We start from the raw sequence: 18,321 nt of genomic DNA, 5'->3' as shown, positions 1-18,321 counted from the left end.
CCAGTAGAAATTTACGGTGCCGCGTTTGAAAGAGTTGAATAAAATTGCAATATTACGAAAGAAAGGCTCTGAAGCAACATCGCATTTTATCAGGCCTACACCTCCCACACCTAGACGAGTAAAACTCGTCGATATTATCTTGCAAAGCTGTGTATAATATTTAAAACACATTCTTTAGCCCACGATGAATTGTTCTCTCGTGTGGATTCTCCATTTGGTGCTGTCATGTTAACTTACAAAGGCAACTTTCCATATTTAGTCTCTTTAGATGTTGCAAAAGCTTGACACGTGGTGTGTATGCCATACTGATAATTCTCCTCGTAACCTGGGTCCGCCTCTTTAAACAGCGTCGCATTTTATTGTTCGCAATTGTGTTTGTTTTATACTGTAAGCGAGCTGTGTGATTTCATCAATATTCACGAGTGTTCCCTGACTATACAAACACGTGCGTCTTATTTGGTGCGGTGCACGTTTGTATGTAGCAAAAAATGTCATTTCGTCAGCGTGTGTCTGCAAGGATTAGAGGCCAAATTAGAGGCAAGGGGACTTGGCTTCAACCTCTCTTTAGTCAAACAAGGAAAACTCGTACACTTGCATGCCCTGCAGTACGTGTACATAATTAATGCAGTAAGGACTGCAATGCATAGCCTTGCATGGGACATATATTCCATGCACCCTCAGAGAAATGTTGTTTGTTATGAGCCTACTGTTTATCATTACATTTTTTTTTCGTTAAAGTTTCATCTCCATATAAAGCAGCTGTATACAGGCACGAGCTTCAGCAGCTTTCTCGTTGTTCCATTTTACATAAATACACCAAGCCTACCCGAATCAATGATCTGTTTGCTATCATTACTGTTATATGTTCTACGATGTACACAAGGACAGTAGTATACAATAAATAGGGAGGGAATTGAATGCCCTGCCTGCATGGCTGCGCCGTTTCACAAGATCAGGCGCTTCGCTGTGAAGCTTCCTACCGGCCTGCAGAAATTCAAGGGAGCGTACAATAGCGTGGTTCAAGAGGACTTGTGGGGAATACTAGACACACTGGGTGTAAAACATGGAGTCACTAATCGTTTAAAGGAAATCTATAAAACTAACAAGGTAGTTAAAAAGTGGGAAAAACAGGTATCCAAGCCCACAGTGGTGAAACGTGGACTGAGGCAAGCGTGCCCACTGTCACCCTTCTTATTCATGATGTACCTACAAGGATTAGAGGCCAAATTAGAGGCAAGGGGACTTGGCTTCAACCTCTCTTTAGTCAAACAAGGAAAACTCATTGATTAGGCACTACCAGCATTAATCTACGCAGATGATATAGTGCTAATGGCCGACAACAAGGAAGATTTGCAGAGGTTGATGGACATCTGTGGTAATGAGTGAGATAGGTTAGATTTTAGATTCAGTTAGGAAAAATCAGTAGTCATGATTTTTAATGATAACAAAGGTAGTGAGCTTAGAATACAGGAAGTCACGCTAGAGATAACAGATAAATACAAATAACTGGGCATATGGATAAGCAATGGGACCGAGTACCTGAGGGAACACGCAATATGCGTGACGACTAAAGATAACAGGAATGCAGCAGTGATGAAAAATAGGGCACTGTGGAATTACAATAGGTATAATGTTGTGAGAGGAATATGGAAAGGGGCCATGGTTCCTGGGCTGACGTTCGGCAACGCGGTCTTGTGCATGAGGTCAGAAGTTCAAGCAAGATTAGAAATTAGGCAACGTGAAATATGTAGGCTTGCTTTAGGAGCTCACGGGAATACACCAAACCAGGGAGTATAAGGTGATATGGGATGGACATTATTTGATGGCAGGGAAGCTAGCAGCAAGATAAAATTTGAGAAGCGATTGAGAGAAATGGGGGAGGAGCGTTGGGCTATGAAGGTTTTCAGCTACTTGTACATTAAGAATGTCAATACAAAATGGAGGAAGCGAACCAGGAAATTGACTGGTAAATACTTAGAAAACAGCAGGTGGCCAAACCAGAAAGAACTATCGGTTAAAAAAGAACTGCAGGAAACGGAGACTGACATGTGGAGAATTGGCATGATTAAGAAGTCCTTACTAGAGATCTATCGAACTTTTAAGCAGGAAATTATCAAAGAAAGAATCTATGATAATATTCAGGGTAGTTCTCTACTGTTTGAGGCCAGGACGGGAGTATTGCGAACCAAGACATATCGGGCCAAATATGAAGAGGTAGACACAATATGCAGTGCGTGCGAAGAGAAAGAAAAAACTGCCGAACACTTGACAATGCTCTGTAAAGGGCTTCACCTTATAGTTCAAGATGATGGCGCAGAGTTTTTCAAAGCACTGGTGTTTAGGGACAGGGAGGGCAAAATAGACTTTAAGCGGGTAGACTTAACTAGAAGTAGGTTATCTGATTGCTGGCTAAAGTCAAGGCACGATTGAAAATTAAACCCTTCACTTCAAAGTACCCGTCCAACTTTACTATTTAAAGGGGAAAAAAAAAATCTAGTGGTTAGTTCACTAAGCATTACGGCTAGGTGACGTTAGCCGCCGCCCGATCTAAAGGGTACGCCCACATCCATCCATCTATCCAGCCAAGAATATGCTCTCTGGCTTGTTGCTCCAGGCCTAGTCAGGTAGATTTTCTGGCCTCACCGTTGAATTGTTTGCTCGGGTTGTGGCTTGCAAACATTGCGGTTTTGGGCTTCGTATCATCTTGTTCTGTCATCATGTCCTCCAAGTGGAGGACATGTCGCAGTGTGAGGAGGGAGTACGACAAGGCGCTGATAGAATGAGCTATCAGTCTTACCAGGCAGGCGGTTGAGAGCGCACTGAGGCAGCTGACGCACACCAGCACTATCCGCTTCCTGTATAATACAGGCTAGGGAATTATAGAAACACAGAGCAGAAATCAACTCTTGTGCCTCTCTCATGCACTCACAAGGCGGAACCAGCTTCGAACACTGAGGACCGAGCTAAGCAACACCATGCGTGACGATAAATCATGGTCTCCTATTGCAATAATGATTAAGGCACGCATGCAACTTAAACCATTGTCACCCAAGATGAATTCACAACACCATCGAAGTGAACCCAAGGCACGTGCTGATTATTATGTACGGTACTAGCGCTAAATTCATGCAGACGTTTAGTTGGTGCTGCAGTAGGCCTAGTTGAAGGAATGGCCACAGCTACTGCTGTGATGGAGAACGGGCTCATTAACATCTTCATGTAGATTAAAACGGCTTACCCCGAAATGGCTGGGAGTGTCACGCTATCCCTAGCAGTGGCACATGCAGTTGCATATTTAACGATTACAGAAATGGCGCACCGATTTCCAAAGCACCTATCAATACTTCCGTCAAGGCGTAGCACCAAACACTTTATCGCACATTTCGGGAAACATTCCTTTTTCTCCCAATCTGGTGGCTAGGCATGACTACGCCCAAGAATAAGCATGTTATTATGTATGTCAGAGGTATTTTCATCTGATCCCTGAAAAATTATTTCCCTAAACCCATGGAAAAAAAAGAAAATGGAATTCGCACCTCTCATCACATTGCACCCCATCACAGGAATGGGATCAGATTGGCTTGGCGCTCAATACTCCCTTACGCTTAATCAGAGCTCGGTCTGGCACCAGCTCCAGACAAAACCATTTATAATCTCCTGTCTGGCACATCTGTTTTACTCTGCTCTCTCTCAACCAGAGTGCACCATGTACCTGTGGTTCACCCCTGGTGGATCTTTTTCACTGTTTGTGAATTGCACACAAAGCCCTTACTGGTAGATCCTATTCCCAATTTTTCACTATTCTCATGGTAGGCCACTCTTTGGGCAGTTTACATCATGACATGTGCGTGTCATGATGTCAGTGCAGTCTTTTTCAGAGTCAGCGCCGTCTTTTCTTTCTCTTTTGCTCCTTCCCTGTCCTGTGTTTCTGGTGTTGCGCTGCAAACAAGTGAAGATGTTAAAGAACACCAGATGTTCAAAATTTGCTTCTCATTAATATATCGTGGTTTTGGGAATTAAAACCCCAGATATATTGAAAGAAGATACATGAAAAGGGAAGGATGATATTGGAAACTGGCAAAAAAGGGATGACAGACTTCTTAAGCTATGCTGCCATGGAGATTTTCAGCTGTTCACTCAATTCTCGCACGTGGCTTTGATGCAGCTATGCGCATATCACACAAGCATGCTGACTGTACAGTTAGTATAACTGCAACCTTCTTGTACCCAGCCTTCATGTACCCTCTATGACATTTCAGAACATCTGAGTCAGTGTTAGCATCAAGTTATGTTCTTCATGCTGGGGAACCAGTGTGATGAGTTACCATTTCTACAGAATGAAGCCCTGTCTACCTGGAACATGCTGCAAGATATATAACTAAACGGCCCTTTTCAGGGCCAGTCAATCTCTGTCCGGCTTGGATGCACCAACTGATTCCCTTTATCATCAACCCTCAATAGAACTAGCAATTGTTTGTACATGTGCAAGCAGTGTCATTCAATATCTTAGGCAATGCTTGTGAAGCAATTTCAAGGAGAATCGTTTTTCTGATCTCATAGTGAGGCATTAGGAACACCTTAGTCACACCAAATGCCATTATTCAATGAGAGGAACTAGAGAAATATTTCACTGGGAACTATGAAGTAAACAAAAAAACAAATGTTTTCAGATACTGCGAGATCATTTCATAAAAAAGCTCAGAAGTTGCTATGTGTGGCCACATTTAATCTGTGCAAGCATCGTGTGGTTACAAAATTCTGTACCAAACATAGGTTCAGCTTTCTGGAATAGACCGCGCTGCACAAGCTAGCTCAGTGCATGCACTTCTGTACCCTGCAGAGAATATTTTTACCACCAGTATGTTGTAACGTGAAGTGAAATGGTGATTGCATACTAGGGCGCGTCCTGCAGGACCCCAATAAAGTTGTTTCACTTGATCGGTTGGTGTGCTGTAAGCAGAACATTTCCAAGAAAAATCGTATAGTTTGGAGGAGGACTTAAGCAAGGAAAGGTGTAGATAAAACACTGAATTCACTGGCATTATCCTCACCAAGTATAACATTGTTTTTCTGGTGAAGCTTTGTGTCTGAACAGCGAGCAGGATAAGCTGGTAAAAACATGCAAAATGGGAAGTCTAGCACAGCAATCTGTGCAGTACTGCTCATTTCATGGAGCATTAATTTCACAGGCTTTGCTCATTGTTAGCGTTAAGCCTATATTATGTCCACTGCAGGGTGGAAGCCGAATCAATGTTCTCTGTCCTGTATGAGCCAATTTCATATTATGGCTGATAATTTCTCGATCTCATTGGAACTAATCACCTGCCACCCTCTGCTACATTTTATGTGTCCTAATATAAATTAATTGACATTACTGACCTGTCATCCATCTTTTTTTCTCATTCCCAACTAATGCATTCATTTTTGATAAACTCTGCTTTCTTCCCATGTCTTAATATTATGCTAGCCTTTTTTCATTTTTCTGAAACATTATCTTTGCTCAGAAGCTAGAAGTTATCAGAAAGAACATAACGACACTCTACCTCCTGAGCATATGGGATCATCAATACAAAAATGTAATAAAAGTGAGAAAACATCCTATCTATATAAGAGGCCCTAAAATACTGCAGGAGGCAACAAATAAACTGGTATTTGTATAAAGGCAGTGACAAAAACTTTGACTACTGTCACTTATTCTGATTCTTGGGACATCTTTTTTAGTACATCATAACACATAACTACACATTTGCACAATTTACACAGAGGAATTGCCACCACGTGCATTGAGGCCACCGTTCAGAAGTCATGTGAGCACAAGGATGAGGTAATCCTTAAAAACCAGATTAAAAGACTAAAGGATGCTGGATATCCCAACAGCACCATCACACCCGTGTGCTAAATGCTCCTGCAGAAAGTCAAGTTAAACAAAACAGGACCAAAATAAAAACAGAATGACCAAAGATCTTTGCATGCTATACCGTACGTACATAAGGTGTTTCACAATATAAAGAAAATAGCGAGCCGATATGATTTTATCTTGTTATTTGCCATCCCTTGCAAGTTTTCAAAAGTGTGTGTACTAAAAAGCAACAGGAATAGCCATTATTTCACCATTCCTCTCGAAGATAGGTATACTGAATGCCAATATAATGTTGTGTATGAGATACTATTGACACGTGGAAACGTAAACATAAGACAAACTGGGCAATGCCCCAATGTTTGAGCAAGACAGCATGCTTAAAATGTTAAGAATGGCCATGGTAGTCGCATGGCCATACACTGTAAAGAATGTAAGTGCAGTTCTATGTTTCATAAAACACTGTTTTTGAAAAAAGCAAGAACAAGAAATGAAAGAGAGACTGTGAAAGCGTTTTCTTGTCAGGAAGGCCATGGATCAGTGCATCAGTATACCTTCACTCATCCTTTCGGAGAGAGAGTATTCTTTTCTCAGTTAAGATTATATTATCATGGTCTCACATGTGTCGTTGTGCATGAGCACTGTTCTTGTACTCTGTAAAAAAGTGGGCGTAGTACCTTCAATAATATTTAGTTGGCAGTCAGCGCTCTTTCCAGTCCTTTTTGTCTCTTCCTGAACTTCTCTCACTGTTACTAAAACACAACCACGATGAACCAACTTGCCCAGATTAAGCTATTGTTGACGAAAAGTCAGAGCATGAAAATACTTCAGGGGCTCAGAACCTCCTCACTACCCGTCTAGTTACGGCCCTGGTCTATGTGTTCCGAGAGTGAAGCACTAGGGGAGCTATCTAACTACCTAACGGTGAGGAAGGTTTGTGTATACTCGAACTTGTTTCATGACATGGTAAGAGGTGGCAGGTTGTTGAAATAATATGCTGTGTGGGAGGTCAAGATTTTGATTGAGAACGCTGAGTATGAGCCAGTGACATTAGGCGTTCAAGACTTTTTGCGATATTCAATCTAGCATAGGACCTTGGTTGGTGGTTGACGTGTGCATTTGATCACATTGTAGTCTTCCATCATAATTTTTTTGCCACTTGGCGTCGACGCTCTTGAGTTGTACCAAAGTAATTATGCATCCAGGTACAAGTATCTTCTGTCAGTGTTTCAATGAAGAGCTGAATATGAGTAATAGCTTCCATCGATACTTCTGGCATTGGTGTATGTACATTTCTTTTGAAGTTCTCTTGTAAAAAAGGCATTAAAGGTATGTTTTTGTGACTTTTTAGTGTTGGCCAGAACTGCTGGTGTGTCCGAACGGCTCTTCGATTGGTTGTGGTGTTGTCTTGTTCAGGGCCACAGAGCTTTCAGTCTTTTTTTATATTTGCCTTCACAGGAATGCTCTTTGCATGCTTCTTCAGTACTTTGTATTATTCCTAAAGCATTGACTTCCAGATTTTGATTGTGGTGCTTTAATCTAGTGTTCAACTTCACGCTAGCTTCATTTGCACGCAAAGCAAGAACTCAGGAGTACGGTAACTTTTGCTATGGGTTTTCCCTTCTTCAATCTACTGTATTTTTGCCTGTGTTGTCTAAGCGCTGACAGCCTCGTGCGACAGCTTTTTTTTTGTGCACTTATTGTGTGCCAATGACTTATTTGCCTCCTCAGCTAAAGACTTTTTGTATTATAAGAGAAAGCTCTGTCTGTATTGCTTTTGTCATTTGCTGATGGTGTATCTTCAGTATCTTTTCTCAGTGTACACTATACTTGAATGGAAGAGCAGCATGACTACCTTCAGCTGTTAGCAGGCTTTTAGCTGCTGTAATACTGGTTGATGCTCCTTTCTCGGCCGGCGTTCTATTTTGGATGGTTGGCATGTCATTGCTTCTTTTAAACTTTAAAACTGCAGGTGCACCTTTTTCTGGTTACACCTGGTATATTTTTCCAGTGGTTATATATATATATATATATATATATATATATATATATATATATATTGCTAACTTGAGAAACAAGGCCTCTTTACGTTAGGTGCACATCAGGTGGGAAGAGTACTTCTATTACTTGCCAAGATTGTGGCCCCTTATGGTGGGAATCATAATGCACTGTTGATGTGTCAAATTCACATAGCATAATTCCAAGGCACTCGATCAATATCCAAGGAAGAAAATTATGTTCTTTTGCGTGAGTTTCAGCAACTCATAGTAATTTGTATGTAAATGAATAGTTCATCATTCTTGGCTGTCATGTTTTATGGAAGCACATGTGCTTCGTTAATAACAAAAAAACACGCACGCTCACGCCACTGCAGTGGCGTGAGCGTGCGTGTTTTTTTTTTTTGTTATTAACGATTTGCCCTATGCATTCACGTTTCTTATTTTTTTTTGTGTGTCGTACTTCTCGTATCGCGCAGCCTACCGTTTTGGGACACGTAAAAAAAGTACATAAAAAAGATGCGTTCCACGCCGAAATTCGCGTTCGCAACGAGCTGGGCACCGACATGGTGCCCTACGACGCCCACACACTCCGCAACACCTTACCAACCGTTCGCTGCGATGTTGTTGGGAATTCGTGTGGTCGTTGCATGAATATAGCGCGTGCGTGCATGCGCACGCGCGTCTGTGTGTTAGATCACGGCAATTGCATATGTTGTATGATTCAGTCACCATAACGCAACTGACGACCCCCGCTCTTCCCACACGTCAAGCAGCAGCAAGTGCCGTTAACCGTACTGTGCTGTGAACGCAAAACAGATTCGAATAGGTCGCGTAGATAGCTAGCCCGACACATGATACGATAAGATTTGCGTCAGATATTCGACGTCTACATGCACGCGTAAGACAGCGGTATCCGCAGCAGCTTCGTCATACGTACGGATAGCACCGCATCGGACGTCACGTCTGACAGAGAAACTTGATCGGTAATTTTTTCTCAGACACACTGACAGACAGACAGACAGACAGACAGACACACACACGCACGAACAGACGGACTGATGGACGGACAGACCGACCGTCCTTGCGCCAGTCTTTCTCTCTGTTTATCCATCTGTCCAATGTTCTGTCTGTGTTTCCGTCCATCCGTCCGTGCGTTCATGCGTATGTCCCTTCTTGTGTCCATCTGCCCATATATCTTTCGTGCACCTGTTTGCTCATACGTCCATGCGCACGTCCGTGTGTGCGTTGGTGCATCCGTCCGCGCGGGAAACATAATCAGACGGAAGAACAGATTGATTCATGGACGCACAGATGCACGGACGGGTGGACTGACACGAACGCAAAGATGGACGATCAACAGTCACACGGATGAACGCAGGTACGGACGGACTGACGAACTCTTCACCCCACTCATCTTCAATCGCTACGTGGATATGCTGGGATTTCTTTACTAGCGAACGCCCCTTCCATCGTCCCCACGAAGCAAAAGAGAGGAAGAATGTCTTTCTGGACTGGTACAGAACATGAGAATGTGGTACAAGATGCAAGCAGGTGCAGTGGGAGAGTGCGTTACAGATGGACAGGGTTACAGAGGCTTGTCAAATAGCTGCTTTCTGAAAAAAAAAGTTGGAATATTGTAGAATAAAGAAAAAAAGTCACAAGCTTTGCCTCAAAGGCAAAGCAACGAACGCGATAGCAACATTTTGAAAGGTCACGCGCTGATTGGAAAGCAAATTGAAACATGCACCACACTTCTCGCGCACAACTTATGCACAAAACGGACTCACAGATACGGATGCACGCGCATAAGCGTCTCATTTATTACTTCGCTTAGTCTGAAAAGCTTGCGCTTTTCGCGAACAGAGACAGTAATGATTGCAGTGATCTTTGTGTTCCCGGTAACTACAGCAGAATCGTTACACGTAAAGCCCAATGCCAGCGAAGGCGTACGTGCCTCCCCGCTTCACCACCGCCAGATAAGGGCGCGCGAGCGAGCGTAGCTCCCCTTCTTTAAGCAAGACAAAGTAGGGGTAAGGGATAAGGATAGGCGCCGCTGTGCGATGTGGCAACGTGCACTCATTGCGCCATCTTCCTGGTAATGCCGAAAGCACAGCAGCGGTAACCCGTAGATATAAATAGCTCGCCGTTTGAACGGGGAAGGATGTCCGTCGGGATGGATCACATCAATAATGGGTTTAGAGTACAATCTTCAGAGGTCAAACTACTCGCATACGCTGATGATGTTGCGATTTGTAGCACTTCCTATGAAGGTATTGAAGAATCAATCAGAGTTTCTAAATCTTTCGCCGAAGTTACAGGAAGCCACATAAACTGGGGTAAATGCCTCGGCTTCTAGCAGGAATATTGGCCTTCAACACGAGAATTTTCGCAGCCATTAAATGGACAAGAACACCAGTTAAATATCTCGGAGTACCACTCGAGTCATACAAAAGTACTGATGAATATTGGACACAGCAAACGAAAGAAATTAAAGAGAAAGCGAATAGGTGGAATGCAACCTATCTGTCCATGTTTGCTAGGGTTACTGCATGCAACTGGTTTTTTGTGTCTAAGCTGTGGTATGTGATGCAAGTGCTGTACTGTTCCCGGGTCAGTGTGCAAAAAATACATCGGGTGTTTGCAGTATTTGTGTGGGGTTCTAACTGGGAAAGGTGCAGTCACACAAATTTGTTTAGACGGATGAAGTGTGGAGGCCTTGGGCTAGGACATCTGTTTATCAAGCAGTTAGTAAATAGGTTTTTCTTTTTTCGCGAGACAAGAGATCCTTTCCTACTAACAGTGTGTCAAACAAGACTAAGTAGACTGTTGCCAGAATTTGTTGTGAGCACTCATGTTACCACAGGGGCTGTGCAAGGGTACATGAAGGAAGTTGTGGCCAGCGTGCGGTTTTTGTGTGTTCGGTTTTCAACTGACTACCTGAGGTCTGTTGGAAAGAAAAAACTGTAAAAAAGTTTATGTGACACGATGCTCCCCATCCCATTGTATAGAGCGCTATATACCGCACGCAAGGGTCAGAATGTACTTAAACGAGTAAAAAAATGCCAGCAGCTCCAAGTGCGAAAACGTTCTTTTTCAAATTACACACTGGAACACTTCCTGTAAGAACCTTCCTAGGGGAGCGTGGGTTTTATATGCCTTGGGGATCTCACTGTCTAATCTGTAAGAAACCAAAAACTATTGACCATGTTTTTCTGCCCTGTTGGGAAGGAGTTTATTTCAGGGACGTATCACAAAGGACAATCAAAAAAGAGTTCCCGTTGGATCCTCATGGGATCAGGTATTTGGATATAGAGAACGAGGATGGATTACCTTTCGATTTTATTATGATGACTGCCTTGCACAGTATATGGCGCTCTAGAATGGCTGGATTTCATTGTGACCCAGACAGAAGACCAGCAAGAGAGTATTTTAAAGAAAGCATCTCAAGATTACTCGAGGTAGTAAGAACAGACGAATGTGTACCTTTATGGGTAGAAATGGTAGAAGCCCTACTGACCATGAAGGAATTCTAGAACGTGATGTGTCATAGTAAGGCTTGACGGGCTTAGTTATTTTCAAGTTTTTTTGTGTTGTTCGTTGTGAATCGTAATATATTAAGTGTAGCAACACGTTTGTGAAGTTTACCGAAAATAAAGAAAAAAAAATAGTCGGGATGGATCAGTGGTTAACGCCTCGACTTCACGACGCACAGGTCCCACGTTCGATACCGTGCCAGATGGCTTCTTTTATGAATTGTTTTTTTCTTTTTGTTTTCATATATATAGATACGTATACGTATACGGTGAATGACATCGACGCCAACACCAACGGCAAAATCCAGCTGAGTGTGCCTATATAGTTGCTATTGCAATAAAAAAGGAGGAAGTAAACCTAAAAAAAACATTGGCAGATTCCACGTACAGTGAGAATCGATGATATCTGAAGAATAATGAGGAAGGTTGATAGTTCACTCACAACTTTATGAGGCAGACGTTAATTTTGCCGCCCCTGATTTCCGTGTCATCCTTATCATGTTTGGACGTTTCATTTACCTTCGTCGTCTATTCACGTCACGTAATTGAGATTTGGTACATCTGAAGCTAGAAAACGATGGCAAGAACACCATAAGCATAGCACGTAGTCATACCTTACACGACAAGCATGTAATGAATACCATGTTTCGACGTGTTTAACTTTCTTCGTCCGTTCTCGTCACATAATACCAAACTGGGTATGGTTGAAGCTAACGACACGGCCATGAGCGTATCGTGAACATTACATGTCATGTTATTAGATGACACGCATCTCATGATTATTATACTTACACCAGTAATATGCCTTTGCAATCTATTGACATCATGTAACACCAAATGTGGTGTGCGTTAAGCTTGCAAAACGACCGCAAGCACACTCTGAGCGTAGTATTTAGTCATCCTTTACATGACAAGCATGTCATGATTATCATGTTTTAATGTGTAATTTTCTTTTGTCGTCCGTTCACCTTACGTAATACCAAATTTGGTGCATTTGAAGCTAACGAAACGGCCACGAGTGCATCATGAGCATGGCATGTAATCATGATCTTACATGGCAGGCATATCATGATTTCCACATAAGGATCTTTCAGTTGTGTTCACCAAGCAGTCATGTCAGACCCTACCAGTTTTGCAATATGCCATGAAAATGATACCACCGCAAAAGCAGCGAGATCATGAAAAGTAAATCATGACATTCATGACATACATTCATAATTTTCATGTTATGATTAGTCAGTAATGCTCGTCTCACATTCATGTTATGTCATAACAATTTTAATATCGATGCCGTTATTGAAACAGCCAAGAGAGTTAAATGTTGTTCACGGCTATATAGATAGATAGATAGATAGATAGATAGATATAAACTTGACTTCAAGTTAATTTAGCGCTTGCTAAAAACTTGACTATAAGTTAATTTTATGATTTATCAGTGCAGTCGTTCAGCAAAAAGCAACCGCTGCATCCAGCGGAGTCACCTTTGTGTACTTTACAGATGGTACAGAGCAAACAAGTGAATAGTCAGCACAAAATAAACGCACAAGAAGCGGAATTTTTTAACAATACGTGCAAATATTTCATAATGTATTAAAACAATGGAGTCGAATGCATATGAAAGCTGCGAAAAAATCACATCACGCTCATGGGGTGAATGATGAAGAGGGGGCAAAACTCGGTAGAGAATCAATGGTAAAACCATGCCTCTTCCATGTGTTTTTTGCCGAGTCGATCAAGATCTAAAGACATCATTAGCAACACTAAGTGTATATAAAGAAATCAACTTTTATATGTTAGAGGCGATGAATGGCTTGCGATGTCCCTTCACTATGATGGCTTTATGGTCCGTGAAATTAAGGATGAGCAGTTCCTGTATATGTTGCCGTGAAAAATTTGCAAATACTAGGTCGATGCATGTTCCTGGGATCATATTTGGTTTCATATGGTCAAACGGTATGCATCTGAGTGCATATATAGAAACCACATGATTGATAAGCAATTATTGGTCGTGTCTGTGATATCAACGCTGAAATGCTAGTGAGTACGAATGGTGCATTGTCGTGCTATGTTCAAATTCTGTGCCAGTTGTTCATGTATTGGCTGATTGCGATGAGGAATCATGCCTGATTGATTGATTTATATGTATGGTTTAACGTCCGAAAACCACCATAAGATTATCAGAGACGCCGTAGTGGAGGGCTCCAGAAATTTCGACCACCTGGAGATCTTTTACGTGCACCCAAATCTGAGCACACGGGCCTACAACATTTCCGCCTGCATCGGAAACGCAGCCGCCGCAGCCGGGATTTGATCCCGTGACCTACGGGTCAGCCGCCGAGTATCTTAACCACTTGACCACTGCGGCGGGGCAGGAATCACGCTTGATGTGGGTATGCACCTCAGTGATCAGGGGGTCACCAACAAGCTTTTGTAATGGATTAGAGCATTTGACGATCCACTTGGTATACGCTATTCGCATTGTGTGATGCCTGGTTGTTTTTTTTTCTATTTTAAAACGATTTATTACTCATATTACCGCGATTGCATTCGCGACATCAAGCCTGCCCAAGGCAAGTTTACGAACAAGCCCCAAGCACAGGCGTGGCTCAGTGGTAGAATGCTTGGCTGGCACGCAAGAGACCCAGGTTCGAGCCCCTCTATGTCCTTTGCAAAAGGTTCTTCTCTTATTTCGTTAGGAGTGGTTACCAACACCGGCCGCCGCGGAGACAGCGGGCAACTACGGCGCGACGCGTGACCCAAGTATTGATCTAACAACATTGGCTGCAAAAAGTTACATAAATATCTTGTAAAACAATATTATGCGTAACTGTGAACGAATGCACATGTTTACATTTATTTCTATCGCACGCATATGAATACTCTCGACGAGCTTTTGGAGTCAGCGCCAACGTTGGCATTATGTTTTCTATATTGTTTAAATAAGTAACTCTCCCGCTTGCATTCTATGTTCTTCTCGCGGCCTAGAGCATACAAGTGGGGCGACGAAGGCGGGTGAAGCAGACTTCAAACAAACTAAGCTTATCCGTTGCTCAGTGGATGCCTTCGATAACATTCCGCATCGTTTGACGTGAAGTAGAATTCTGAATATGCACAGAAGAAATAACCCGCCCTTTTTGAACGAGCATGAATAGACCCGGAAACGGTAGCTTAGCTCTGCTACTCGTTGCTTCTCCTTCTGCGCTGCGCTATTCTGTCCACAGACAAGACACTGTATCGAAGGCGCTAAGTCAAACATCAAGCCTGATAACTGACTTGTCTCAGCTGTAGTGTTCATAACTGAAAAAGCTCGGGAACAACCGCAAACAGAGAAGCAGAGGGCACAGGATGATACTTTTTTTTCGGTGCTGTCACTGCTGTGAAGTTTTTCGACTTTTCAAATTGGCCCCAAGTCTTCTAACTGGGCCGTTTAGTTCAACTATGTCGTCTGGTACACCCGTGGTGGTGCCCCGGTTGTGGTTCTTGGCTACTGGCGCGAAAGTAGTGCGTTCAATTACATATATGGTGGTTGCACTTTGAGGGGGGTAAAACGCTACAGGCCGTCTTCTGCGCGATATGACTACACGTTGAAAATATACCAGAGGGTTAAATTTCTTCGCAGCTCTCCGCTAACACATGCCTCGTATTTATATCGTATTCAGCTACCAAAGAGACTAAATTTTGCCATAAAGGATGCTTCAATTTCTACTGGACCAACTTCTTAACCGAGAACACATGAGTAGCACAAGCGTGAGCATGAAATGAAAATACTCACAAGTGAAACAGTTGTTTTTGGCCAACATGCAAGGCAGAGCTGCCATTACAGATCGTACAGTAATCCAAGGCAGCATACAGTACTTTAAGTTATTGGGGGGAGCCTGCAAAAAGAACGATAACTGAAAATTAACATAACTAAAAGATGACCGCCGATCTATCTTTTAGGTCAGGTCTACCAAACCACTGGTGCCTAAATAAAGCACAAGAAAAAGATTCATTGCGTCTCCAAATGGCACTGTCAGGCCCCTAAAAGTTCACTTTTTCATACCCTCACTCCTATCATAAGCCCAGGCTGTTTGTCCTTGCTGTCGACATCCTAATGCACAGCCTGACTGTCCATATTCTTAGTGGGTTCACTTTTGCGGCAATCCTGAAGTGACATAATTACAACTAATAAATATGTTTGATTCTTTGATATGTGGTGTTTAACGTTCCAAAACACCATTTAAGTATGAGAGACGCCGTAGTGGAGGGCTCCGGAAATTTCGACCACCTGGGGCTTTTAAGTGCCCCCAAATTTGAGCACACATGCCTACAGCACTTTAGCCTCCAATGAAAATGCAGCCGCCGCTGCCGGGATTCGATCCCGTGACCTGCGGGTTAGCAACCGAGTGCCTTAGCCACTAGACCACCGCGACGAGACATAGATATAGTGGACAGCATTAAAATTGCTGTCCACTGTAAATGTGGGAGGTTGAAGAACAGTGGATATTAAATAGTTTTTATTCTTTTGTTACAGTGTCCCTCACAATTATATCGTTATTTTAAGATGAAAAGCCACACACGATATATATTTACAGTTGAATACTTTTCGCACTCACTTTGCTAATTTCTGTAGGGATCTGTTGGCTGTTGTTTTGATACATAAATTAGTTCTTTTTTTTTCAGTGAATTCGAGCTCGGCAAACGGCTGTGTGATAACCGAATGGGACTCTAACACATGCACAGGTAAGTTGGCCTCGGCAACCTCATGAAATCGAAAAACACATTTCGGATTGGCAAATGTACCATGCTGCACACTGGAAAAGAAAGATGCTGCACAGAAAAAAAATACTGGAAATCATTCGGATTACAGTGATAGGTAGTAAGTAGTGGTGATTAGAATGATTGAGTACCTCATTTCTCTGTTACACGTGAGTTTCGAAGCTCTTCAACTGATTGTATACTAACTTAACAGTCAATCTCGTCGTTTTACACGTAGGGGGTCGATTTAAATTGAGTCAATAGTTGATCGATTCAAGAATTTAGTCGCCCTGTGTTGGAAGAATGGTGTAAGGTCAAAAGGAAATAATATTTTATCTGAAAACACGAGAGCCTCCACCCCCGAGGTTCCCGTTACTAGCGCCAAGGGATAGATATAAAACGCTTGCCATGTGAACGTGAAAGCACGTACTCCTCGGTGGCTCAGCGGTTAACGCGTCACACTCAGGATGCAGAGGTTCCAAGTAGGCGATGCTCCATGGATACTCCGTGGAAGTTGGGTACCACACGGTGGTTATAGTTTAAAACAATGAAAAGCACGCCGAGTATACCGTGAAAGGTCATTGTAGTTCGAATGCACAAAGTCTAGAGATTTAGAATAATGAATATTGAGCGCGTTAGGTCAAGAACTCAATCTACTGGATCCCATTCACTTTGGGGATAATGTAAGGTACGTTTCGTATCATTACTCATTGGTCTATTCTTCATCCAAAAGTTTTGCCATACCAGGACTTGAAGTTGAAAAATGTTTTTTTTACGCATACATTACAACAGTACAATGACAGCATAGCATTTTCTGGTAGGGCATTCGCTCGCATTGCCGGGAAAAGCATTCAGGGTATTCGACATAATGATTTTATAAATAGTGTTGTAACTGGTTGTATAAAAAAAGCCTGTATTTGGCGCCCCAGGAAATAGGTGCAAACAAGCTAGAAATGTCTTAAATATACAGCAGGTAATTTTAGAACTGTGGGCTATGCACCTTCCCGAAATAGTGAAACCGTTCAATGTGCTCGCCATTGAATTGCAGTTCAATCACTTTTGTCGCACAGCTCAATATAAGTGTAGCATACGTTACTAACGGAAAACAAAATCACAGTTTTGCCGCAAAGAGGAATCAAAGAACGCGACAGCTACAAACTGGAAGGTGACGCACCGAATGGCAAGCAGATGGAAATCTTCACCACGTTTTTGAAGTTGAATTCTAAAACTATATAAGCATATATTTACTGACCCGGGCTGTTAACCCATTAGTGAAATCATTACCTGAATTGTCTGAAAACACATATATAGCGATTGCTATGAGCCCGAATGTCCTTTCTTTCATTAACTTTTTCGCCATACCTAAGCACGAAGATGTTCTCAAATGTAACGGTATGAGTAATGAAATAAAAGTAATTATTAAGAAGTAGGCCCTACGTGTTCACAACTTCCACCCTTCTGCGACACCTTAAACTCGTCATTTATCTTCATACCTTGACTAACACACGCCCTCTGTGCATCTCGCCCACTATTCACACACTTCCTACACAATCTAAACAACCTGTACACTACGTATCAACCTTACACGCTGTTCACCTATAGCATTATTTCGCCGCAGTGTGGGTTCAGTGTGTTATTCCCGCCATTATTCTTTTTGCGATTGGGGTAAGATCTTCAGATCTAGCGTAATAGACGCATGTATCTTAAGTACGAGTTTATCCTTAGTTCCCCACATGCAGCTTAAATTGCTTTTTGGGCAAGCGTAGATCTATATTATTAGTGCTTTTAACAATTTCGTAGATCCAACGTACAGCGGCAATCAGTGATACAAGAAGCACGAATGAGGAAGTTCAAATTTTCACATAAAGTCAGCACAACCTTACGAGCCGGACATAAGTTATATCGTACATGACTTCCATGTCAAGGTTATCATGTTTGCTGCAGGTATTCGTGTTCATCGTGCATTCACCTCACGTATACTAAACTTGGTATATGGGAAGCTACCGAAATGGCCATGACAGCACTATGAGCGTAGCTTGTAAACATACTTGACGTGACACATCATGTTTAGACATGTCCTTTATCTTCGTCGTCTATTCACGTCTAGTAATACCACAATTGGGATATGTGAAGCTTGCGAAATGGCAGCAAGCACATCATGAGCATGGTATGTAGTGATGTTCTTACATCCCAC

At 42.4% G+C, this 18,321-nt stretch overlaps 1 protein-coding gene across 11 annotated transcripts in view; it reads left to right on the top strand.

Annotated features, from left to right (window-relative positions):
- Positions 1-18,321, top strand: part of LOC119179860 (japanin-like-RA2) — a 162,797-nt gene that overhangs the window by 30,241 nt on the left and 114,235 nt on the right. For all 11 annotated transcript variants that reach the window (XR_012884937.1, XR_012884938.1, XR_012884936.1 and 8 more), the window contains exon 4: positions 16,053-16,112. Coding sequence is in view for 8 of the 11 variants with exons in the window: in XM_075869293.1 (XP_075725408.1) it covers positions 16,053-16,112 (60 nt within the window). In the remaining 3 variants the exon portion in view is untranslated. The remainder of the gene's footprint in view (positions 1-16,052; positions 16,113-18,321) is intronic.

This window comes from Rhipicephalus microplus, chromosome 7, assembly GCF_043290135.1.
Source record: "Rhipicephalus microplus isolate Deutch F79 chromosome 7, USDA_Rmic, whole genome shotgun sequence".
Taxonomy (NCBI): domain Eukaryota; kingdom Metazoa; phylum Arthropoda; class Arachnida; order Ixodida; family Ixodidae; genus Rhipicephalus; species Rhipicephalus microplus.
The sequence above is the reverse complement of the archived record's forward strand: the minus strand, read 5'-3'. Positions and strand labels throughout refer to the sequence as shown.